Source organism: Odocoileus virginianus, chromosome 4, assembly GCF_023699985.2.
Source record: "Odocoileus virginianus isolate 20LAN1187 ecotype Illinois chromosome 4, Ovbor_1.2, whole genome shotgun sequence".
In the NCBI taxonomy this organism is placed as follows: domain Eukaryota; kingdom Metazoa; phylum Chordata; class Mammalia; order Artiodactyla; family Cervidae; genus Odocoileus; species Odocoileus virginianus.
Window position 1 is genome coordinate 91,943,862 of NC_069677.1, and position 26,456 is coordinate 91,970,317.

A 26,456-nucleotide genomic window follows, 5' to 3' on the forward strand; every position below is an offset into this window, starting at 1 on the left:
TTTCCTTAAGGTGTGCTTTCTCAACCCAGCCACACTCACTATCTGGCACCTGTCAAGCGGAAACGCTCCACGTGAAAAAGAAGAGAAAAAAATACCACCACCAACACAAGGCTGGAGGCATTTTGTTGCTTCAAGCAAGCAGAGAACCTTCTACAATTAAAGTGCATGTTTAAAATGTCACTACAAATGCGATGCTTGGAAAAAAAAAAAACAGCAGCACTTGAGCAGGAAGCGAAATTATTGTACTTTGGTTTCTCCTCCCTCCATCCTGAGGTCTTCAAAGAGTTGGGTTACTAACACAACAAAAAAACACAGGCATTGATTTTCCCTCTTATAGCACGATACAGACCTGGGCTGCTCTGGGCTGCTCCTCAGACCTGGGAGATAACTGAAGGGTTTTGAAACTGTTGGAATACACGAGAGTCGCTCTGGATTTTAGAGGGACCCTGTAAGATCATTAAGGTGGCTGCTGATGAGCTGACAGTTGCAGACTCTAATTCTCAATCTGACTGCTTAAATCTCCCAGCGAACTGTCGCTGTCCTCCTGATACTGTGAGTCAGGCTGAACGGGAGCCTCCTCTGAACCGATTGTTTGTCTGAGTGTTCGGCGAGGCTTCCGACTCCAGCAACTTCAGAACCTTCCAGTGTGGAAAGGGGAGTGCGCTGGTCACTGCTGCCTGCTAAAAATACCGCATGATTTAAACCTGGAGGCAGTCTTAGAAGCTTTTGCTGAAGGTTTATGAGCCTGTGTAAACAGCACGTCTGCCATAAGGAGCAGTGAAGTCTGTAGAATCCTTGTCTAAAACTGTCCTGGCATCAAAGTTTGCTGTGCAAATATCACATAATACCAGAGACAGCTGAAATCTCCTATTTAGGAATTTATGGAACTTATATGTTTGCAGGCGTCAGAAAGTCTTTTTTATAGAGCCCCAGTGCTTCACAGTACAATATTAATGCACTCTGTTTGAAAAGCCATAATAAATTATATTTTTAATGCTCTTACCCTGGCTTTCTTAAGATGCATACATTCTTGGCAAACAATCAATAAATAGGGTAATCATGAGGAGAGGCCAAAGAATTTGCTGAAGTGCTGTTTTTCCATTTTTAATAGATAAAGATCTAACAATACGGACTGCTGTGTCTGTTCATTTCAGGATCAATATATTCTTTGTTTTCGCCAAACCAAGGAAAAAATAAATGATTGTATGATAAATGTTATGCATCAAACACAATGAAATTCCTCTGCCTGCTAACTTTCTCTACTTAATATTCTTGGTTGTTACAAGATGGCATTTTTATCTTTTGCTTTAGCAAATGTATGGAAAATCTGAATCCCATACACAGTTATTCAGAGACAAATAAAGACCTTCTAAGGCCCACACGTCATGCCCAGGGTAGACCCTGATTTACAGAAACAACAGGGCTGAATGCAGTCAAAGTGGTTAAACTTCATCAATGTAATAGAACACTGGCAACAGGAACCACACAGTTGCATATCCCCTCCTTATTAACTTGCTTAAATCTGCCCTTTAATCTGAAACACCCAATTACAGCGAAAGGGAAACACCAGAATTATCAGGTTTTTAGCTACTAAGTAACGAAGTTGCTCTTAAGAAAAAAAACCACAAGAAGAAAAAAATCACAAAAGTTTTACATCATATCAGAGAAGCCTTCCATTATCTGCCTTACAACCAAGTAATACTATGAACAAGCCAGGTCCGTCCTCCAACAATTTAAAGGTCTCATTCTCAAGCAGGGTTAGTTTCAGCAACAGCCACTTCTACACCCTCTTCTGCGCCACCACCTTATCAATGGAAGCCTTGTATAACCGAGACCACTAGACTTAATTCAGTCTTTATCATCCACAACGCCCAAAGACTCCAGCCTACAGGAGGAGGAGATGCTCTGCTGAAGCATGAAGCCTGCACTTTCAGACGTGCCTGACGCTGCAACCAGAGAGGGAACTCACTTCAGAACAGAAAAGAGAGTCAAGGAGAACATGCAAAGCCAGCCTCTGCCCGTCCAGCCCTGCACCAGGTGGTGCTGGGTGGACACGGGGCTTGCGGCTTTCCAGGATCTGGCTTGAGAGTATTTACCTTTCCTCAGGGTGCTTTTCATCAGATGACCCGAGTGTTTCAAAGGCACTCCCTGCATTTTTGCACCTGTGCTCCCAAGCCTTCCTCGTCCTAGCGGGCTCCCGTTCTGTTCCAGGCGGGCAATCTTGGCTGGCGGGCCCTTCGCATCACTCACATTGTTAGACATTTCTGAATGTTCTTTCCCCTGAGTTGCCTCATTCAAATGATCCATACTCAGTCAGTCTCTGAAGATCACCTGCCAGAATTTAGGAAGAAGACAGGTTACAGTTGGGTGGGGGGTCTCCGCACGCCCCCACCTTCTCTGTGTATATATAACGCCGTGCATGTTTTATCCCTGGATATTTCTCTCCACAAATACAATGTATTTGTCAGACTGCTTAACCAGACATATAATAGGTTACTCTATTTCTAGATCACAGCATTATATTTCCATTCAAGTTAACAGAATAATTTGTGGAAATTATATCAACACTCATGAACGAAAAGATAATTTGTCACCTACCAGCAAAACTATGTGTGTGGGGGGATGGGGGGTGTGGGGGATTATTTTTAGAACAAGAATTACTACAAGTGTAGCTAAAAGGAAAATAACAAATTGTATTTATATAGTACCAATTGTTAAAAATGAGAAACTTAATACAGAACATAATAATGACACTTTAAGCAAAGATGGAAAGATTATTTTATCAGTCCAAGAGATTAGTTACATCTGCTGCCTTTATATTTTAATATACATTTTAATTCTCATGAAGGAAAAATAGATTCATATGTATATACACCACCTCAAAAGAAGGTAGCAGACAACTGCTTTTTAAACTCTCTACCGGCTTTACGGTTAATGTGTAGAAAAAGTTTTCTACTGTCAAAGTATCAAGAATTACATGACCTGTTTTAAAGATTCAGTCAAGTCTTGGCTCAAACATGCAACTGGATCATTCCATCCCTAACCAAGTGGATGAAAGTGGAGGGTTTCTTCAAAGAGCCTCAATGCTAAAGTATTGCAGCTCATGTATCTTTTAGAGTTAATATTTAGGTATTCTTTTGTAATGGAATGCTGTTAACAATTTAAATACCACAAATTTTGAAAACATTTTGTAATATACACATTAGATTGAAGCGCTAAACTTGCTTTGAAAGAAAGCTTGTTAATTTTGGTAAAACAAAATAACCAGTGTTCAAAAGTAATCTCAGCAGGCAATGAAGTCAACATTTCAATTAACTCCAGAAAAAAATGAACATAATTATTTTTCAGTTGTATTATATTTTGGACATCAATTTTCATACTGTTTATAGTAAAGCAGCTAGTACATTATCAAAATTACTTCTACAATAGTTCTAACTAACATTGATAGGAACAGGTAAGTAGAATTATTTTATGAACTTTCATGGTGCTTGAAGTATTGAGTTCACCAATACTAAGGGAAAGAGAATCATACTCAGAAAAAACAGAGAGAATATGATAATTATCACTTTCCTCCAGCTGTTTGGTAATTTGACATATCTTGCATATTTATATAAATATATATGCATATATATAAAATATGAAGAAGCTACTTAGATACAGATTTGAAAGCAAGCTTATATTAGTAGCAGGGCCTCTCTGTAAGCATTGCTTCCCCCTCTGTTTAACCATAGGTTACTGTGTCCACTATAATCAAGGAAAGAGGTGATGGGGAGGGGGAAGCAAGGATAATCTGTAAGTTCAAAAGAAACCTTCAGAAGGCCAGTTGAAGAACTATAAAGTTAGAGAAATAATGGCTATTTATCCTTGTGCTCCAAGGTGGCACAGTGAGACCAAAGGTTTACCGTTGATCGAGGTCCCATCTGTTTTTGGTTATGAGGTTCATTAACAATAAATGTGCCTCTTTTAACCACTTTTTATCAAGATTACTCTTTCCATTACATTAAACTGTAGTCTAAAGCCAAAATTAGTGGTGATTATTAACTTACTCAAAACACTCTTTATAATGCTTCATGTGGGTTACAATACAGAACTGCTTTTCCTGAAATTGGCTGCCTTACCCGAAAGCAGAAGATGAATTTTAAAACATATGATTTGAAAAGAAAATACTTAACCCGTGTGGCAATTTAAGAGCCAAAAAAAAAAAAAAAAGAGAGGATGAGTAGACAACAGCATCAAAGTTAATGCTACAAAACGTATTAAGTAGTCATGAAGCTTAACAGTATTATAAACTGTGAAGTGATAGATGATAATTTAGTTAATGTATTGACAATCAAAACATCATATAGGTCATGCAAAATTGTCCTTCGAATGAATACCCACCTATAAGCAGCTATTAAACACTCAGTCATCTTGTAAAAAGCTTTACATTATAAAGCAAAATTACATGCACATAAAACACCCAATTTACTCATTTAAACTCTGTGCCCAAGGCTGAAGTTCACTAAACCTGAGTTTGGAACTGCAAAGAGCAACCTCCGTGGGGCCTGCTGGACTGACTGCATGGGAACAAACTAAGGTCTCAACAGACGCCAGGCTGGAGAGTTTCTTGTGAGTTACACATTTTAAAAACCGATTTCACTGTGATGTCTGGCTGGCACATTGAAAGCAGGCTACTTTCTCCAAACCCCACTTCCCTGTCCATAAACGAAGTCCATATATGATCATTAACGAATTAAACAGCGAACTCAGACACAGCAATTATTTCCTTTAAAAAGAAAGAGCAAAGCACAAAATTCCGGTTTCAAGAACCTATTTGTTTGTTTTTTTTTTGCAGTGTGGGAGCCTTTTCAACGAGTTCCCTGCTGAATCGCCTCCTTCGCCCCCACACAACCCCATAATCACATTTTAAGAGACTGTGCTCTTATCCGTTCCATATGGCCGGCACGATCCAGGCCAAGCTTTCCCTGTGACCTTTTAAAGAGACAAAGAAGCAAAGTACTATCTAGAATCAGAAACACTGCAGTTTTACTGAGTGAAATTAGCAAAACCGACCTGAAACTCACCACTTCAAAACTTGACAGCATATAAATAACAAAAACAAAGGAGATTTCCTTTGCAGCTCGGGTTCTCGAAGAGAAGTTCAAGAATGATGTTTTCTATGTCCTTTTTTTTTTTTTTTTTTAATTAAAAAAAAAAAAAAGCAGCAGCAGACCTGAAGGCGACTTCCCCTGAAATTGTATTATTTTCTCCTCCTTTACCCTCGCCCCCCTAGGCGGGGGAAGGGCAGATAAGCGTCTGGAATAGTCGTCATGGAAAAGAGGGGTTAAGGGGGGGAAATCACAATCGGACCAACAGCATATATGGTTTGTAAAATGTCTAACCTCGGAGAACGGGGTTTTCGATGGGGGAGGAGGGGAGAGCGGGAAGGAGGGAGGAGGGGGAAGACAGAATTGATCTGACAAGTGATTCGTTGGGGGGAAATCGTAAAAACAAAGCCAGTACGCGGCGGCGGTGCTGGGGAGGCGAGGTGGGGATCGGGAATTCTCTTGAAAAAGGAAAAAAAAAAAAAAAACAACAAAAAACACCCAAACAAACCTCGGCGGCCGAGGTCTGCAGAAGCGACCCCCGCCCGCCGCGGCTCTCCGGGGCGCGGGCCGAAAGTCCGCCCGGCCGTGGCCCGCGGTCCCCTCCTCCTGCCGCCCCGCGCGCGCGCGGCTGGGGGGCCGGCTCGCCTCCCCCCGCCCGCTCCCCGAGAACCGCGCCGGAGAGTAACCGACCTGCAACTTTCTTCCCGCAGCCTCGGGCCCCGCGCGGGGCATCTAGCGGGGGGCCGGGGGCGCCGGGGACCGCAGGGCGCGCAGGAAGCCCCGGCAAGGCACTGGGGCGCCACTTTGGAGCCGGCCCTCGCGGACGAGCGCCCCGAGGACCCCCCCGCGGCCCATGGACGCGGGGCCGCGAGCGTCTGCGGAGCCTGGAGAGTGAGGCGGGGGGGGGGCCGGGGAGGGGGCCGGAGGGCGCCCCCGCCGCCCCCCGAAAGTCGCTGAGCCCTAGGTCAGCCGGAGTCCGAGGTAAACACCCGGGCCCACAATGGCCCCGGGGCGCGGGGGGCCCGGACGCCCCGCAAAACTGAGCAGGAGTTTCGGCGCGCGCGGGCTGGGGGCGCGGGGCGCCCCCCGAGCCGCCTGGGCCCCGCGCCGCTTAGAGCGCGGCGGAGGCGACGAGGCCGGCGGGCGCCGGGCGGCGCGGCGCCGAGTGCGCGCGCGGGCCGCTCCCCGCGCCCGGCCGCTCCGCTGCCCCCCGCGCCGCCGGCGCGGCCCCCATCAAACGCGGGGCGCGCTCCTCCCGGCCGCCGCCGCGCCCCGCTCGGCCCCGCGCGCCCCGCCGCGCCGCCGCCGCTGCTGCCGCCGCCGCCGCTGTGGCTGCCGCTTCCCCGTCCTCGTCATCTTAACGCACGGCCCCCGCTCGCAGCCCCCGGGCCGCCCGCCGCCCGCCGCCCGGCCCTTCCCCAGCGGGGCCGGCTGCGCCGCGTCCGGGCGGCGGGAGCGAGCGGGCGGGCGGCGCGGGGGCGGGGGCGCGGGGAGGGGCGCGGGGCGCGGGGGAGGGACGCGGCTTAAAACCCGGGCTGGAGGGCCGGGAGCGCGGAGGGGCGGCGGCGCGGCGGACGGGCGCGGGGAGCCGGGCGGGCGGGCGGCACACAATGCCCGGAACGGCGGGGCGCGCGGGCCGGGCGCGCGGGGGCCCGGGCCGGGGGCGCGCGGGGGCAGGTGTGCGCGGCGGCGGCGGGGCGGGGAGCGGCCGGCGGGGAGAGCGGGGGAGGCGGGGGCGAGGCCGGGAGGCGAGCCGCCCCCCGCCCCGCGCGCCGCGGGAACACCGAGAGGCAGCTGCAGGAGCCGGGCGCGCTGGCGCCCGGGGACGGGCGAGGGCGCACCGGCCCGCGCGGGGCTCCGAGGCTCGGGCCCTTCGGGACGGGGCCGGGGGACGGCGGGGCACCGGCTCTCGAGGAGCGCGGAGCGCGCGCCAGCGGCAGCAGAAACGGAAGGGCTGGGACCCCCGAAACCCTCTGCGCAATATGATCGCTCCTCACGGGAGGGGGAAGCCTCAACGAAGAGCCAGCGGCCCAAAAAGAGGAGCACTTTCCGAGCTCATCGGTACCCGGCCCCTCTGTACCGGGCGCAGGTACAGATGCCAACGTCCCTCACTTCTGAGCCGGAGAACTCGGAGGAGGGAATCCGTGGCCCACGGTGGCCGAGTTAAACAAAATTTGGGTCACTTTCTTGAAACAGACCTGACTAGTTAAAAGTTATTACAAAGGAAAACCTGCCACCTTCACCCCTGGTGAAAGACAGTAAAGTGGGGGGGTGGGGGGGGGTTAATACCTGTGTTGTAGCAATAAATACTTCTGTAATCTAAGGTAAATTACCCGGGTAGATAAATGGTCATTACACCCAAGTATGATCCTCTTACTTAGATAATCTATTAAATATAGTGCCTATAAAAACGAAGAACATCACAGTCTTGCCCGAAATGGGGATGTAGCGTTCGTCGTTTAGGTTTGAGTGCTAACATCTTAAGACCCTGAAGGCAGTTAATCATTAACCAGAAACAAAAATGTCGCAATTATTTTTTCAGAATACACTAGGAGGGAAAAGAGAAAAATCAGTGAGATAAACATTTTGTTACACATAAGAAAGCAACAAGTTAGCGCAAGTACTGAGATAAGAGGAAAATATGCAAATGAAGCTCTTTAAAGCTACCAATACACTCGCAGACACTGTCTACACTAGAAATCTTAGACAAACAGAAGGTAAAACAGAAGATAAAGGATAGGAAATAATGGCCTCCTGGGGAGGACAAGTTCAGGAGGAACACAGAGAAAATATATCACTCTAAGGGCACCCACGTTTCACCCACAAAACCAGAAAGGTTAGTGAAGGCAGCAGTGAATCTTGGTACATGGAAACCCAAACCTAGAGCTAAAGAATGTGATGATAAAACACAGTATCAAAAACAAGAAAAGAAATATAAGGAAATCTTTATGGAAAAGCTCAAATGATACCGTATTTTCAAAAGTTGGTATGCAGTTAAGTATGGAGGAGGGTATTTTGATTAAAGTATAAGAAACACAATCAATAAGGCAATATATAAACATGGCAACATGTAACACCGGTGTCAGATGCAAGTAAGCATTTTTTTTAATGTTTGATATTCAGAAGAAAACATGGATAACACAGTTATCTTTATAATGAGAATGATTTTTGCAATGTGATGGGTTAAATTGGGAATTTCCAAGATGTATATTTTAATAGTTGCTTCACACTGGGGATGCCTGACATGTTTCCCTGAAACCTGCCTGGTTTTTCAGTAGGGACTGTGCATTCTAGTATCACAGTGTATAAATTTACAAGCAATAGCAAAATCTCAAAATAGAGAAGTATCGTGTACTACAAAGAATCATTCAGGCAAATGGAACTCAAATGGAGAGTTTAAAAAGAAAGAAAGTTGTTGGGCAAAACAAAATTTGAACAAAGAGAAAGGAAGACTAAAAAAGGTTACTGAATATATCAATATTAAAACACTGGGATAAAATACTGTAAATGATGATTATCCCATTATTTCCACAAATAAGACAGAAAACTTTCTGATTGCCTTAGCCTCCTATTGATGTGGGGGTTAAAATATTAATCTTTAAATTGAATAGCAGCTTTTATCTAGGAATTCCAAGCTAATTCTCAAACACAAAACATAAAAAAGTGTAATAAGGATGAACATGGCCTTGGAAAATGGTAAAACAGAATAAGTGAGGATAAAAGCATCTAATAATAACTTTACTACACAATTATAAGTCTGTTAATCATATATGCATATTAATTTCCCTCCAGCACATTCTTTATTTCAGAACTATATAAGATATAAGCAAAAGCACACAGAGGTTTATGCCCTCCAAGTAATAGTACACTGATGAACTTCCTATTTATTATTTACTCTTTTAGAATACTCACTAAACCACTGAGTACTAAACCCAGATTAAAATAAAGAACAAAGGAAAAGTAATAAGGAAAATTCCACCTTTCCAGGCATAGTGATAGGAGGCATCAGTTTTATTCTACAAAGTATCTTAAATTTGGCAATAAAGATGCAAACCAAGTATTGAAAAAAGTTAAGATAAACTTTATAAATCCAACTAAGAGAACGGAAAACCTCAGGAACATGAAATATTACAAGTTAAAGACATGAACTATTAAACATGTGGGTGTACAGTTAAAACAGTGCATCAATTTTTTATCACAGGAGAAGGAATTCAGTCTGGCTACACAAAGGTAGTGGAGATAAAATATGGTAACAGAGATACGAGATTTTTTAAAAACAATAACAAAAGGGCTACTGCATATTTCAGGGGACCCCATATTAAGATAAATATGCTGGCAGATATCCGGAAGCATTAAAACATTCAGAATTCTGAATAGCACATACATTTGTAATAAACAGAGAAAGCATTTAGAATTTGAACGCTTTTAAGATACGGCAACTCCGCCAGTGACTGTGTTAGCAAAGCAGTGTTTATCACCATTGCACTTTCTAAGGACATGGTAGGGGTTTTTTTTTCCATCTTTTTAAATTCAAATACTGTTGGCTATCTCTCCCCACTCTTAAAGCAGCACATTTCACGTGGCATATTGCTCTTTTTGTCGTGCCGACTCTTTGTGTTTTGGCTTTAGTTGCAGGTGGTGCTTCCCGTATATGAATTTCTGGGAATACGGTCTGTGTTGGCCATATAAGGATGTCTCTCTGAGCCATATGTTCTGCTGTCATCTGTCTCATTTTGTCTGTCTGGGATGTCAGGACTGATTTCCACATCGTTTCTTGAATGGGCCAGATACAAATTGGTAAGAGCAGAGAGGGGGGGATTAAAAAAAAAAACAACTGGGGCTGGAGCCCAAACAACTTTGTCAAAACATACATTGGAGAGGAAATGCAATATCCTGTAAACATTCGCACCCTCCTTCTCACGTCTTATCTGTGACTGACATCATCACAACTGCATAGCTTGAGAGAGGATCTGTGCGATCAGGTTCAGGAGTCTGCAGCCCGTGGGTGTGTGGCTGAGTCAGACGGACCCTGCGCCTCTGGAGGTCACGGCAGGCACAGGGGGACTGCCCTGCTCCGCAGTCCTGGGCCCCGCAGCTAGCCTGCCCCAGCCTTGAACCGGGGGACGGAAGCCACCTCGCGCCTTTCTCCTTCAGAGAATCAACAGGACTCTGATTAAGCTTTCGGGCGAATCATGCCAGAAGGCCTGGTCCCCATTTTACACTCTCAATAGGCTCTGGTGCTTCTCTTCTGTCACAGTCAGCATCAGTGAACAGTCTGCATAATTACCAGCTTAATAAATATCTTCCATCAGTCCAGTTCAGTCATGTCCGACTCTGCGACCCTGTGGCCTGCAGCACTCCAGGCCTCCCTGTCCCAAGCTAGACTGTCATCCCTATGAGAGCAGAGACTGTGTCTTGCTCACTGCCCCATGACCAGGGATTCATGCCGCATCCCTGCAATGTTTACATTTTGAATAAATAAATGAGAGGCAAAAGCTCAGGGTAACTTGCAACCAAATTCTATGGCTAGTTGGAATGACCGTTGCTCTTAGAGACTGTGGAAGTGAGGTGGAGTTAACAGTGGGGAAAGTGGCTGCGTCGTTGAAATGTGAATTCACTGAAATTAAATAACATTTACAGTTTAGTTCCTCAGTCACACATCAAGTGTTCAATAGCCCCATGTGATCAGTGGCTATCCTATGAGACAGTGTGGGTTAGAGAACCCTTCCACCATTGCAGAAAGTTCTATTAGCCAGCACGGACCTAGAGAACTTCGATAATACACAACTAAGTAAATCCAGGACCTTGCCTGGAGGAGTCTTCGAGGTGCTGGACGGCTTTCAGACATCCTAATGAAGTCCAAATTGAAGTCCTTTTCCACTTTAGAACAGGCCCGTAGATCTGTAAAGCTGTGTGGAATGAGACGTGGGCAGTGCTGGACACAAATTTAAGACCGCTTTCTAGACACGTCTGCATGTGAAACGGTCTTAGAGTACATTTGGAATAGCATGCATTTACCCCAAAGGCTGCTTTCCATGAACATTTCAGCAGCTCACAGGTGAAGCTGAAAACCACAGAATCATTCCACACCCTCTCCCACCCCCACATTAAAAAAGCAGAGTTGCCACTAGAAATGGCTTTTTTGGAAGCTTTAATGTAGATATCTACTCAAACCGGGAGGGCATCCAAATACCAAACAAATAATGGTGTACTACAGAGAATCAAAGCAAACGGCTTGAATATGTTTCAGGAGAGAGAAAGGAGAAATAATAAACTCTAAACATGGGGCCTAAGGTTTTTGGGTTTTTTTTCCCCTAATATGTGGGGTTTCAGTTATAGCCGGACTGATAGCGATCAAAAGTTGTTTCCTAATTACTTTAAGGTGAATGTAAATACCCACTGGTAATTTGGGTTATGGTTTTAATAGACAAAGGTTACTGTTACAGCAAAGCAAAGATAGGCTGATGTTTAAGCTAGTTTGGGGGGAGCGGGCTGAGGTATACAAACGGCCATTAGAGTTGGCTTCCAGAACCTGGTGAGATATCAGGGACTTTGAAATATCTGCAGTGTTTACATTCTGAATAAATACAGCCCAAATCCCAGTGTCACTTGCAACCAAATTCTATCGCTAATTGCAATGACTGTTCGTTTTTGAGACTGTGGAAGTGAGATGGACTTAACAGAAATATTACCTCTGAAAATTACTTTTTAAAGCAAGAATTTATTGGACAAATTTTTATATCTTCCTTCCGTAGATATCAGTATGAACCATAACATTGACATGCACAATGGAAATAATCCCATCAAAATTGGTTATCTCTGCCCATAACTCCAAAACTGAGCAGGGGGCCAGGTTCCAATAGCAATGCTGTTGAGACCCCCGCATACCTGCGTATTAGCCTGCGTATTAACAGCTATCAGCACCAAATCCCTTAAGAGTTTCAGGCTGTTTTCTTCCCCCCATTGCTTCTGGAGAGCAGGTCCTCCCTCTTCTCACTGGGGACCTCCCTTCTGCCGCATTCTTTGATATGCAGCCTGATTGCACCTCTTCTTTCCAAAGCCTCCTCCAGCTATTAGCCCCTTCCTCCTCGATGCCCCATCCCAGCTCCCTCCTTCAAGTGTGGCATTTCATATTTGCATGCCTGCCCTTCCCAACTGCAAACATCTTGAGGCTGGACTCCTGTCTGTATTCCAGGAGTCTCTGACAGTGCCGGCAATTAACAGGGAAAGGAGGCCAAGAACTGTTTTGATGAGTGACTGCTGGTAAAAATCTTAGAAAGGTTCTTGCATTCTTAGGCAGTAAAGCCAAGGATAAGATCAGAAGTTAGTTCAGTGGCTCCTCAAATCTGCTGCATCTTAATGTCGCTTGGTATGTCAAGAGTCCAGATAGCCAGGCTGCACCCCATTGCCAAGGGTCGGAGCCAGCGGTTGAGAGTTTCCAAGCTGATTCCAGCGCACATCCATTGGAGTAGGTAACGTGTTAGAGACAAGAAATCAAATATACCTGTTAGGACATCTTCCAAGGGTATGGAGATCCTGGAGGCACTTGGAAAAGTTAAGGCCCTTTAAGGAATCAGCACTTACCCCAAATTTAAGAAATTTATGTGCAGGCAAGCTACTTGTTTCAAATTTTAAAAAAAGGTAGGGGGCAAGCTATTAGATCATTGATTTGGTGAATAAAAGTCTGCTGTTTGAGGAACCATGATAAATTAGCATTTGGGCACTTGCTCGAGATTTACCGGGGTGCCAGAAATCCTGTGCAAGTGTATGATTTATCATCACAGACATAAGAGACTAACCACAAAATTACACATGGAAGTGAAGTTCCAAATCCAGTCTATTATTTACTGGAGCCAGAACCAGCCTGGTTTTCTCTGATTTTTTTTTTTCCCCCAACATAGTTGAGCAGGCTTTTTCTCCCAGAAAATTTCAACCTTGAGTGGGATTCCCTTTGAGACAGCTGAAACAATTCAACTCTCTTCTGACCCTAGGCATGGCACTCAGCAGGACTGAAGTGTCCACTGTCCATGGCCTGGAGTCGGTGCAGGGCCCCTAGCTGCCGTGTGGCGCTCCCAGGAAGCCCACGGGATTTTAATTCCAGGGAAGTCGAACAGAAACCGTTCTCAGCCAGCCTTCACTCAAGACATACCAAGCAAGTCTTAGCGATGTCAATGCTATTCTAATCTTTCCCAGTCACCTGAAGGGAAAAACAGTTTGAAGTTTCAACAGGCCTGGATCCTGGTCCAGGTTGTTTTTGGGAAAAGGCTCAACCAAGGGCAGTATCAGATACTGCACCACCGTGCCCACCACCATAAGCAGTGGACAAGGGCCACTGATCGGGGCAAAGGAGTGCAACGCACCTGGACAGTGTTTAAAGACTCCTATGATGCTTGAGACGCGCTGAAGCAAAGGGAGAGTTTAATTCAACACTCAAGCGCATTCTCTCTGGGATGACGGCAAAGAGCTGGAAGGGACTGTGGCGCTGGGCGCACAATAGTGTGACTGTGACCAAGGCCACTGAACTCACACTCACACTGTCCAAACGGCATGAGGTATGGCACCCATCTTTTACCCCAATTCAAAAATTTGAAAACAACAAAAGTAAAGGAAAACAGTCCTCTATTCCTAAGACTGGCAGATGTATATCATCATGAAAACATCATGCTGTGCAGAAAACAATACACTGCAAGACATTGACAACTGCCTCCAACCTTCCACTGCCTTGCCCTTACCCGCCAACAGCCGCGGTCCGGTCTCCACTGGATAATTAATTCACATGCTGATTACCTGGCCCAAGGATAATTCACATGGATTGGTAATGAGAGACCCAACATCCCACCCAAAGTAGGTAATCTGATGGTCCTCTGATGCAAGAAAATGGTTCTCTTTTCAGATTTTCTTCTATATTCTTGTATCTTAGCAAAAGAAGAGAAAGGAGGGACAAAAGTCAGGCCTTCCAAATACCAAATATTCTATTTGGATACTTTTCAAGGGAGTAAAAATCAACTGCACTCCTGAGACAGCAGACAGTCCCCAGGAGCATCTGCAGGACACTGGCAGGCCCTGCAGTCCAGGCACAGAGGTGGGACAACTCCACACATGAACTCACCCTAACCCTAGACGGTACTTGTCAATGAGAGAATGCATCTTCAGTAACAAGCTCAAAAGGCTTTCACATTTATTTTTATCTGTCACTTTTTGTGATAGTGATTACAATTATTTATTTCTGCATGCAGTAATCTGTAATGATATATTTTTTACAGTGTATTGCCTGATATTATTTCCTATCATCTGTTCTCACTGATTTTATATTAGGGACTTTTATATTAATGATGGAGTGTTTCTTAATGTATTGGAATTCGTGTCTAAACTGCATCTCTCTGAAGGTCATCCCTACATATATGTATTTCTCTGATGCATGACTAGGGAATGTGATTACATAGTAAAGCCAAATTAAGATTACATATTTATTGGTCTAAAATAAAATACTAAATAAAAGAAAATAATTCAAAGTCTAAATAAAACACTAAAAACTAGTTTCACAGCATAACTGTAGCTAAAGGATATCCAGTTACCTACTTTGCAGGTGTGGCTTTCTTTATTAGTGTGTTTATTGTGGGATTTAATTCATTAGATAACTAACAGGGACTATAAATACACATGCAAATTTCCAGCTGATAGGAAGCAAAAAGTTGATAAATAATGCTGCAGTATAACTTTAAAAACAGAAGTAGTGGGCCTTCAGGCTATTTTTTAAATCATTTATTTTTGTTTATTCTGTAAAGACTATTTTCATTTGTATTTTTTAAATCTATATATAAATACACTGGGGAGAGAAACAAACAGCGTATTTATGAACATGTTTGATGGGGACCAGCTTGTAACTGTTTTGAGACTGTAACTGCTGTAAAGATGGACAATACCCCCAGTTTTATTACTTCTGCAACTGGAAAACTACTGCTCATTCATATCATATTTAATGAAAATTAAACTTATCTCTCAGTGGAGGTAACAAGACTCTCAAAAATAACTTTTTAGTTCACTCTGCAGAAAGGGGTTTAGTCTCTAAGAATTTATAACAAGCTAGTGTAAAGGCATCTTTGTAACTGGCATATGCTGTAGTTTTGGATATAAACCAAATCTTGGGGTATTTTCAATAGATTTGGAAAATCCAATTGTTTGACCAACAACCTAGTATGAATAAATGTATATATAATACACATCTAGCATTGCATGATATGTACATTCACAGATACAATCTGCATGTCATACAAGAGAACGTTACACAAATTAAAACTAGTCAACCACGGTTTCCATCAAATTCTTTAAAACCCAGAGCTGGTGTGAGAGTGCTCTCTGTCAGTAAGCAACTCCTACAAAAAAGAATCAGTGACACGGTGGGAAAGAAGGGAGAATCAGTGACACGGTGGGAAAGAAAGGGAGAATCAGTGACACGGTGGGAGAGAAGGGGAGAATCAGTGACACGGTGGGAAAGAAGGGGAGAATCAGTGACACGGTGGGAGAGAAGGGGAGAATCAGTGACACGGTGGGAAAGAAGGAGAAGAGCAGAAACCTGAGGTTCAGGTGGTGCTTCTTCCTCTACCAACTAGAAGAGTCACACTTCATGAGCCAAACAGAACCCGGTTCTGTATCTCCAAAGTGATGGAAAAGACCCTGATCATCTTTAAGGCCACAGAAAGTCTCTGCCCTTAAGTTAAAAAAAAAATCAAGTTCATTTTAAGAATACAAAGATATGAGGACATTTCTCGCATGCTACATTAGATGTTTATCTATGTATGAGACAGGTGTCAAACAAACAAATTTAAAAAAAAAAAAAACCACTAAGGCAAAGGGAAACTTTAACTCACCAGATTCCATCTGTTACATCTGAATTCATGCATAATTGATTATCCATGACTGGTAAGTTCTTTTCTCACTAGCCGACCACAGTTTTCTAAACATTATGTATTAAATCACTAGCAAAGTAGACTACATTTCAGAAACAGCAAGGGCAGAATAAGAATATTTTAAATGAAAAATTACATGCTGGTTAATAATAATACAGCTGACCTATGTTTAAGGGAGAGAAATTTTAATCATGTGCATATTAAATATTAATAACCTATTCTGTTATTGTTATAATAAGGTTAAGTAGGCTTCTCCGTGCTTAAGGAAAGAGGGAGAACTAGGAATGCATAGCTGTGCAAAGAGATATAGAGATGGAGACACACAGAAGGAAAATGTGTCAACAATAAACTAGAGGAAATGAAAAAGAAGGAAAAGATGAAGGTGGAAACTAATCTCTATGTGTCATTATGACTGCCAGAGTACTGGCAAAGAAGCAGCATCCTTTTATTTCAATTTTAATCATTTCTGAATTTTAATACCCAGCTCCTTTTGTAATTCTCCTGGCATTCCCCATATGCCTCCATCCCAGCCAAAACACCAGTGTAAATTAAATGGCAGGCAACCACAGCACTGATGTAGCCTCCCCAAAGAACCTAGCAGGTGACCAAAAGCAGAAAAAGGTATGTCTACCTTACATCCCCGAGGACCTCCAGCCAATTGGCTGGCTCAATGTTCTCTATTTCCTCTAATTTTGCAAAGAAGGACAGTAGTTGGGTAATCTACAGATAGAGAATCATTAAAAAAATAAAGCAAGCCAGTGGTAATACAATAATCAGTGACCATCAGGGCCTGGAAAAATGAGTTTGCTCTCACTGGCACTAAGGAGCATCACATGATTATTTAATTACAGCTCTAATTTTTGTCTCGTGGATGGCAACATATCAACAATTAATAGGGCAAATAGAGGAGACTGTTTTTAAAGAGACAGAATGCGCATGATAATGGACTAGGTCACACAGCAGTCTGCAGCTTCAGGAAGACTTTTCTTTGTGTAACTAAACAGCACTGTCTTGCCACAGCCTCACATGTGGAAATAAATTTAAAGAGGAAGTGTCTTTTTTTTTTTTAAATGATAACTTTCTTAGAAGGCTGGGAACTTTTCAGAACATTTTAGATACACCTAACCCAAACCCACTGCAATGTGAGCATTAATTTTAAGGAAGAGAAGGAAATCGTCCTTAACATAAATACCCTAAATGCCAAACCAGTGTTACACAATGGATATAAAAATCCATTTTATATCTAAGTGGGTAGAAAAATATCTGTTATGCAATTAATCATGACTGATATTTATCCAGTGAGGTCCTGGAAAAACATCACCGCCGTAGGAAAGAGATGGATGGAGGTCAGTCGGATGCAGGCTGCTTAGCGCACAGTATTTGGGCCCCAGAAGATCAGAAGGACCGCTACCCGGTAGCCTGACTCCAGGGCCCTCCAGAGAGCTCTGCGCTGACTCCAGAGCAGGTTGTGAGCACCACCCTGCACCAGAGGACCGAGAGCCTCGACAGAGACCCTGCCCCATCCTCAAGGTCGAGGAGGAGGAGACAGACCCTGGTGCTACTGTCCAAGAAGGACACAGTGCATAGAGGAGAAAAGCCCTCAGTGACCCAGGACACGGGGCACGCGCAGATGAAGTGTGCAGAGAACCCCGGGGAAAGGAGAAGATGGGGAGAAAAGCCTTCTCCCACTAAGCCATCTCGGCACAAGCTAAATTCACTATTCTGTTACGGATTTAGCAGATCTTTAATGAGTACTCTCCACGCAAGACAGAATGTGAAGTTACTATTTTCTATAACACAGACATGCACCTTACACTGATTTTTTTTTTTTTGTAGTTGAATAACTTGTTGGAATAAATAAAGGCAGCAGCACCTAAAAATTCATAAAGTGGGAATCCCAGTACATTTTTAAGTGCTGTATTACAAGGTTACAAGGTCAACATGTCCAGATTAGCCGAGAGAGTTCAGAGAGTCAACCAGTGTGAGACTTGTCTAAGGCAGGCTCAGTCCAGCTTTCAACCTCACTAGTTTCAGTCACCCCTTGTTTGCCATGCCAGAAGCCAAGGCAAAAACCCAGGCTTTAGAGTTGGAAAATAGTCTTAGAACTACTGCTGTGATTAACTGCTCAAATGCATCTTATATATCACGCTCTACAGAACTGCAAGAAAGCACAGCCTTGCTCAAGAAATAGTGACTAAAACGATGCTACAAAGAGGATCAACTCAATAAGCTTTTAATGGCTAATGTTGGCCAAAGTCATCACAAAATAAAAATGTAGGCATCTGAGACTACTGTGTGGGAAAGCTAAAACCGCTGAGAGACACTGATTTTTAAACCTACCACCCAAAGTGCTCAAGCCAATGCTAATACAGAGAAGGGGGAAAGAAGATTTTTAGAAAACTAAAAACCTTACATCCCAGTGAAAAGTTTAAAATTAAGTTACTTTATTAGAAAACATTCTGATAATTCTGGACCCGAAATCTGACTCCACGCTTTCTGAAAGACTATTTTGAAAAGAGCCTAGCAAGCAGCAGCTTGTGTGTAACAGTATACATCATTCTTTTTCAACATTACTGTTAATATACAGTTAACATGTCCCAGAAAAGGCTGTAATTAACTGTCTACTGCTCCAATAACACTAATAAGTGTACAGTATTATTAAAATACAATGACTCCTTGCAAAGTAAGGCTGTCATTTATAAACTTTTAAGATAATGTTCTAAGTTGGTTTTGAGTCTTCTTAAACCACCCCAAAGCGAGCCCACCACTAAGAAAAATAATTTAAAGCATAGTTATTAAAATATTATTCCTTCCTCTCACAGTCTGGAGAAATCTATTAGAAAGACTGTCTAGGTATTCATTTCAGTTGGCGAAAATACAATGATAAACACTTGGGATTATTTCATCAATTCTGGATGTCCTTTTAAAATTTTAAATTGTAAGCATCTGAATTGAGTGCTTTATTTACTGATAAAATATTTTTTATCAGTGAACAAGGAAAGAAAGGTTTGCTGTATCAAGAATCATTACACAGCTCTGCTCTTAATCCCCCATGATTTCCATTGTCTGGTTCATTGGATCAGGAAAACTCAATTGCATTCAACATCAAACAGCTAATTATGGAGACACCATATTCAGGACTATCTCTATTGCATACACTAGGTTGCATTTTATTTATAATAATTATTACAATAAAATATTTATAACAGACAACCTCTTTTACCTTAAAGTCCTTAACATTATAAACCTTAAAAGGCCAAACTGTCATTTGCAGGCTCTCAACGGCATGCCAGAAACCATGGAGTAAGACTAGAAAAGAACCTCTAGCAATCCACTCTACTCTCTGCCCAGCTTCCTGGAAAACTGCATCTAAAGAGTTCCCCCTCTCACAGATTACTGAGTACCTTTTCTTTAAATATCTCAAGGAAGGAAAATCTAGTAATTTCTCCTGGGAGCTCTCCACCACATTTCACCACCCAGAGTAGCATGCATGCTGCAGAATCTCTGCTGCTGTCTGGCTCCAAACCATCTCTCACCAAGAAATAGCAAGATCCAGACATGGAGACCTCCCCTGGACACTACGTGCCCACCTCTCCTGGCGGCTGCAGCCCCTGAGTCCCCGCTGGGACTAATAGGAACTTTTCTGGCACTTACCCTCCAAATACCAGAGGCTGCTCTCAGAATCTGGCCCTCCAGGAGAGCTTTCAAGGAGTCTGATGAGGTGACAATGACGAAGTTGTCTCTGGCACTGCTAGCAAGGCAGAAGCATCCCCAAATGAGGTGGATACCAGTTGCCTGCAAAGCAGCTGGGGCATTACTGCAGTTCTGAGGGTGCGTCACAAATCAGGTCATAGCTCTGGGCAGAGTCCACCCACCTCACCGGCTACACCGCCCTCCATTTCCTGCGCACCTGGGGGGAAGGGGTGCCGGGAGGGGGGTGGCAGCGCGGGTCCACAGACACCCCAGCAGAGGCAGGGCCAGGTGCAGCCTGCCATCTGCTTCTTCTGTAAGCGCTTCAGCTTCATTTGGGGGACCTGCACCCCTGAGGTGCGGCAAAAATTCGTGTCACGATAAGCGGGCTCTCAAATGAGTGATGAGTGTAATAAAATATTGCACAGTTAAAGGTTTTATCCAGCAAGACCATTTCTCCACTGGAAAACTGAACCAACTCTTAATGTTTGATTACAAGACACTTCACTACCAAATAGCAAATAACTGGACTGAATACATGTCAGCCAAATCTAGGCACATACATGCTGGGATACTGGCTAACTGATTTTCATCTCTCATAACTAAGCTGGGATCACCACATAAACTAAATTACATCCTTGAAAGTCCATTGAAAGAGGTGATGAGAATTTCTATTTACGAACCTTCAGACAGCAACAACTGTGTGGAAGAGATACAGAATAACTTCAAAGCATAAAAATAGGCCAATATGCTGGAGAAACGCTAAGCTACTAAATCTCACCCTGAATATATATACACACAATCTGTATCTATTTACTCTGAAATGAAATATCTGATCTTAAAAAAGACTTTAAAAAATAAACAGCAAAAGGTACCATTGGCATAAGTTCAAAAGTACTAAATAATGTGTGTTAATGTGTTGATCACACTCTATGAAGACATCAAGTTGAAATAGACGTACCATTGAGAACAGCACTTAGGAATGATATATAAATTACCAAGAAGACACTTTTTCTTTGGGAGGGAAGGAGAAGAACCTTGTGTAACAGATTTGATTTATATGCTGCATTAAGGCCACATTCTGCTCTGATGTCAGTGGAGTATGTGATTAGAGACTGACAACTGGGTGGACAGGCTGTTAAGAGCTACTTACTGAATGTCCTTGATAACAAGCATTTTCTCAAATTAACTACAAGTTTTGGAGCTCAACTTTAACTGTATTTTGATGTTTCCTGGGGTCTCCAAAGAGAATGGGCTTCCAATTTAAAAGGAAAAACACCTGAATTTAGTATTGTAAAAAAGTTGAAATCCAAGGTTGGCAGCTTAAACAAAAAGATGAAGGAGGCAAGAATATTTTCAGAGGAAAGTTAACTGTACCAATCCATCCATCCATCCATCCGTGTGTCTCACTCTATATTCATATTTGCAGATCTCCACTAAAAACTGAAGCATTCCATCTAAAGCTTGGAAGAGAAGACAGTTTATCAAAGCTATTATCTAAGTAATCAAATAGTTGAAGTTATCTCTTTGGAACTTTGCAGAGAGTTTAATTTAGCAAAGGTACACTTGAATGTGTTTGAACATATTTGTCCTGAGGTTGCTCTAAGATGACTATTTTAAGTGGCATGCGGATTCTTTTGGGATTTGGATGTAACAGTTGAGGGATGTAAAGTAAACATGTATAATATCTCTTTCAACTGATTCTTGCAGGACAGAAATGAGAAGCTGAAATGACTCTTTTTTTAAAGTTTAGCCACTGGGAAACGATAAGAAAACTCTTCTCGACCCCTACCCCCAACCAGGAAGAGTCTAAAGCCCTGGATTAGAGTACAGGTAGATATTAAAGTGGAGACAGGGCCATTATTTAGTGGTGACAGGAATATAAATACGTGCACTAACCTATAAACTGGTATTTACTTCAGGAAGGTAAGTAATATTTTTCCTCTGATTGCTAAGCTGTCAGTTTAATGCAGCGTAAATAAACAGTAGGTGCCTGCTAGCTCGAAGTAGGAAGTGTTCATTCCACACGAGGAACAGATTACTGAAGCCTGATGCTCATCGTGCTGAAACATAACTTTCATTTTACCAGAAAATACACCCTACCATGGAGGATTTTCCGTGCCTGATCTATTAATTAACTTAACTCTGTTCTGTCAAAATGTAAACCAATTTGTTAAAAGCATCCCAGAGTTTTGGAGTTTGCAAACCAAATCAATTGGAAAAGCAAGAGGGATGCCGGTTCTGTAATCTGATCACAAATGCTAAAAATGACTACTTAATAAGCAGAAATGACACCAAACCAAAAAAGACAAAGAGCATATTTAAATAGAGAATTTAATCATCACGGATACCGAATTTACTCAAAATCCTCCTCCTTTGCTAATTAAAAGCAACTGGCACCTTTTATATTTTGCAACCTTGTGCTACTGAGGTCTGTTCACTATGGATGCTTATTCTGCTCTCTGAAATATCTACTGGCAAACCATTCATAAAAATCCAATCACATGCCTTAATTCTAATCAAAATACTACTGAACTCCCCTGAGAGAAGTGGCAAGTTTGGAGAGCAAATGATGATACCCACCCAAACAGCACTCAAGTCAAATGCGGCTTCCTTCTCCTTCTCTATACACCACAAAGCTCTGTCGGCAAGGAGCATCTCATGCTCTTCTGCACAAGCACCAAGCAACATATCTCCTGGCATCATTTAAAGTGGGAACTCACCTTCTCCAAAAAGCAGCAGAGGCAATTTGGGGAGGTTTCTGTTTAAAACCCGAACAAACTCTGATCATTAATCAGGGGACTGTACAGTAGTAAGAGGGGTTTGAAAAACCAGTATTTTGACTAGATCTGCACTTGACTACAACAGGTTCAGGCAGCGTCAGTCACATGCCCTTACACACTCCATCAGTCTCAAGTATGAAATGATACCAGAGTTACCCGAGACAAGGCATCTGAGAAGAAGAGGTGTTTGCGTGAAGGGCATATCTGCGTATGGCCCTTTTGGAAATCTACAGAGCGGGTGAAAAACCACCAGAACGCCTTACAGGGTTCCTGCTGCATATCCATGTTCTGTTTAGCTCAACAGTGTTTGTAACCAAAAGGTTTTAACAATAATGAGGAACAGGTGCTTGTCACCTGACCTTTTAGGCCTAATTTACGATCCTCAACCTATCACATGAACAAAAATCATTGAAGATCTCCCCCAGATATTTCCGTTTTCGCTAATTTAATGCAGACTTGCTGAACCATCACTCAGCACATCATCTTATTCAATCGCAGGTTCCTATAGCTGGCAACAGACTTGTGTGCAGAAATAAACCAACATTCATTTTGTGGCTGTTCTCGTTTAAGATGCTGTGAGACAAAAGAACTACTTTTGTAGATTATCAACCAAAGAATATATTAATTTATTACAACAACTGAACAAAAGGCATTCCTTTGGAATACTTTTACATACAAAGAACTATTATTTATTACATATTTCAGCTTGTGGGAAAATGAAGAATGCATTGATTCTGGAAATAACTATTCAGACTTTTGGAAGTTCTTTAAGTCTTCTTTCTCTGCTGATCTTTCCCCTGCTTCTCCTCCTTGTCCCCCTCTGCCTCCCCACCCCCACCCCCCCACACACATTTTAAGGCACTGGTACTTTAGGAGGGAAATCCCTGTTATTTTCTCATTCATCATGTGTATTCATTATTCAGAAAGGAATACAAAATTGAGCAGGGATTTTTATTTCTCTTGTATAATCTTGTTACAATGTAGCCATGCTCAAATTTAACAGTGCTTTGTATTTTATAGCTACTGTTTACATATTATGTATTACATATGACTGAACAACTCTACATTTAAAATATTGTTTCCATTAGGAAAAATATAAAGTAATAAGTGTCAAATGGAGATGAAGAATAAACATGCCTGGTATATTTATAAAATGCATAGTCATTTAAAATGTACACAAATAGGATACATATTTTGCTACTGTTACATTTTATATAGTATTCACATCGTCTAAAGTGTATTTAATAATGTGCCTAACCAAGTTAATTAAAGTATTTATGTCTGCTGATTGTGTTAAACACTTGGAGAGGTAGTGAAAGATACAGCCAGTTACTCCTGCTAACTAAAGTTGAAATTATGCACTTATTATAACCTTTTCTAACAATGTGAGAAAAACAGAGTAAATATATTAAATTTGTTTCACAACAGATGCTTAGGTTGTTAATATTTAAGATGCCTATTCATGCTATTCCTGTCTGCACATTTGTCAAAAATGTAAGCCTGAATGCTAATGTTTGCCAGCAGACTGGGGCAGCCAGTATATGAATGTACTCCTGTTCTGCTAAAATAATATGCAAAAGAAATAAAGGACTGCTGCTAAATCATAGCAGAGTACCATATAGGATTAAAGGTTTTTAGAGCAAACACCTCAACCTTGGTTGTCTCGTCTTTTTCTCCCCCCCCCCCCCAAGCTACGTTTGACTGCAGAATAAATCTTAATTCCTGACATCTCAGAAAAATCCACTTTAGACTGGGTGTAAATTTCAATAAAATTTCAGCGGCATTAATGTCTGTCGGCAGCACAAACACTGGATTTCGGGACCTGCTTGAGACAAATCCAGACACCCAGCGGTCGCGTGTTCCTCATTCCTAACCCCTCGTCTGTCCTCCTGGGAAAGTAAGGTCCCCTGGCCTCCCAGGAGGGAACCCCAGCCAGCAGGGGCAGAAAGGTTCTCTCCTGAGACTAGGACTTGCTTCGTCTTTCGCTTTTCTCGGTCTCCTTACAACCATGTGGAGTTCAAGACTCCCAGCGTTTGCCTGAAAATCCGGAATGCTGCGGAGAAAGTTCGCCAGGGTCCAAGTTGCCAACCAAGGCGCTCTGAGAGGCGATCCTGAGGCTGACACTTGGAAGTGAAAGGTTCTACGCTCTAGTGGCGATCCGGGCCGAAACGTCTAGCAAGAGCTCCGAGCCCCTCTCCGTGGCTTCTGGGGGCACCCGGGCGTCCAGCCCAATAGGTCTCCTGGGTCCCGGCACGCTCCTCTCACTGCCCAGAGCAGCCGCCGGCCGGCCCTGCCCTCTCCCCGAGGTTGTGCAAACCCGCGACCCGCCGGCCCCGGAGCCTGGGCGGCGGAGCGCCCCGCGAAGGCCGCGGCGCCCGGGCCGGAGACGCTGGAGGAGACTCGGCGCGGACCGCAGGCCGCCCCGGTGCGGTCCCGGCCCCCGGGGAGGGCGGCGCGCCCTGCGGCCCCGAGCCCGAGCCCCCACCCCGCCCGCGTTCGCCCCGGGAGCCGGTCAGGACCCACCTGCCTACCGCCGGCGAGGGCTCGACACGCCGGGCGCCGCCGCTTTCCAACTCCCGTCTCCAAGTTGAGCGCCCCGGCGCCGAGCGGCTCCGGGCTGGAGAAGTTGCCGCAAACTTCCCGCGCCCCCCTCGCCGCCCCCGGCGGGCGCGCGGGCCGGGACGGATGCCGAGCCTGCACGCGGCCGGCCGACGGGACCTTCCCGCTCCCCGCCGGGCGCCGCGCGGCCAAGCCGGCTCCGGGGCGCACACAGCGGGTCCCCGCGAGCTCCTAGCGCGCTTCCCGACTCCCCTTTTCTCTTGCCAAAGGGGGTCCCACGGCGGGCCCGGAGGCGTTCCTTCAGCCGGAGTCTGTCGGGGCAGGTGTGCGCGCGCGTCCACACCCCGAAGGAGGGCGAGTGAGCGCCCCGCGGCCCCGTCCGGGGCGCCCCCTCCCCTCCCCGGCTCCTGGCCGCCCCTCCGGGTTCCGCCGCGCGCGGGAGGAGGGCCTCAGGGACCCCTTGTCGCCGGGCGCCCCCCACTAGGCGCCCTGCGCGCGGGTCCCGCGGTGAAGTTTGGATCGCTTCCGAGCAAAGCAGAGACCGAGGGAAAAGAGCACGAATCGGGGCGAAAAAAAAAAGAGACAGAGAGAGAAAGGCGCGAGGCGGGGAGGGGAGCGGCACTCACTCAGGCTGGGGCGCCGGGGGCGGCGGGGGGCGCGCCGGCGTCGGGCTCCAGAGGCGGCGGGCTCAGCCTCCGGTGCCGCCGCCGCCCGGGCTGCGGCCGCCGCGGAAGTTAATTGCAACTTGACTGCAAGTTGTCTTCTTTTCCCATCCGGAGTGGGCGTTTAAAGGGGAGAGCGAGGCGCGGAGCGAGCGCGCGAGCGCGCGGGGCCGGGGGAAGGAAGGGGGAGGGGGTGCGGCCGGGGGGAGGGGGCGGGGGCGGCGGCGCCCGCGGTCTGGAGGCACCGGGGCGCCCCCCGCGGGAGCCCGCAGCCGCCCGGGCGCGCATCCAGCCGCAGCCCCGGGCCGGGCACGCTGCGCCCGGGGCTCGGCGGACCCGCGCGCAGCCGCCGCCGCTGCCCCGGCTCCCGCCCGGTTCTCCCCCTGGCGGCGGAGCCTCAGCGGCCGCCCGCCCGCGGGGCGCGCCGGAGCCCTCGCCGCCGCCGCCGCCGCGCGCCGCTCCTGGCTCCCTCCCCGCGCGCGCCGGCGGGGCCCGGGGCGCAGCGGGCGGCAGGGGCGCGCGCCGAGGTGGGCACCGGAGCCGCCACCCCCGGGCGCGAGGGTAAGTGTGGGCGCCCGGGGGGCGCGCGGGGGGCGCGGCGCGGCCCCGGACGCCGCCAGCCCGGCCCCTCGCCTCTCCCGGGCCCCCCGCGCGCGCACCCCGCCTCCTGCCGCCGGCGGCTTCCTCCCGCGGTTCGCTGTTTGGCTGGGCCTTTGGGGGGGGGGGGCGCCGGGGGTGTCCGGGGGTGACTGGGGCTGAGTGCCAGCG

At 45.4% G+C, this 26,456-nt stretch overlaps 1 protein-coding gene and 1 long non-coding RNA gene across 8 annotated transcripts in view; one reads left to right on the plus strand and one right to left on the minus strand.

Moving 5' to 3' along the window:
* Positions 1–25,737, minus strand: part of SATB1 (SATB homeobox 1) — a 101,208-nt gene extending 75,471 nt beyond the window's left edge. Inside the window, exons 1-3 of one of the 7 annotated variants that reach the window (XM_070467051.1) lie at positions 5,778–5,917; positions 5,064–5,295; positions 2,097–2,331 (exon numbers count right to left, since the gene is read on the minus strand). In XM_070467051.1, the coding sequence (XP_070323152.1) occupies positions 2,097–2,307 (211 nt within the window). In that variant the 5' untranslated portion in view covers positions 2,308–2,331; positions 5,064–5,295; positions 5,778–5,917. Of the gene's footprint in view, positions 1–2,096; positions 2,332–5,063; positions 5,918–19,648; positions 19,768–24,990; positions 25,080–25,652 lie in introns of those variants that run through there. The other 6 variants (XM_070467052.1, XM_070467054.1, XM_070467053.1 and 3 more) reach the window with 6 other exon arrangements.
* Positions 25,738–26,131: 394 nt separating this feature from the next.
* The window catches only part of LOC139034851 (uncharacterized), a 42,892-nt gene continuing 42,567 nt past the window's right edge, over positions 26,132–26,456 (plus strand). Inside the window, exon 1 of the long non-coding RNA XR_011487448.1 lies at positions 26,132–26,249. This is a non-coding gene — a long non-coding RNA (uncharacterized lncRNA). The remainder of the gene's footprint in view (positions 26,250–26,456) is intronic.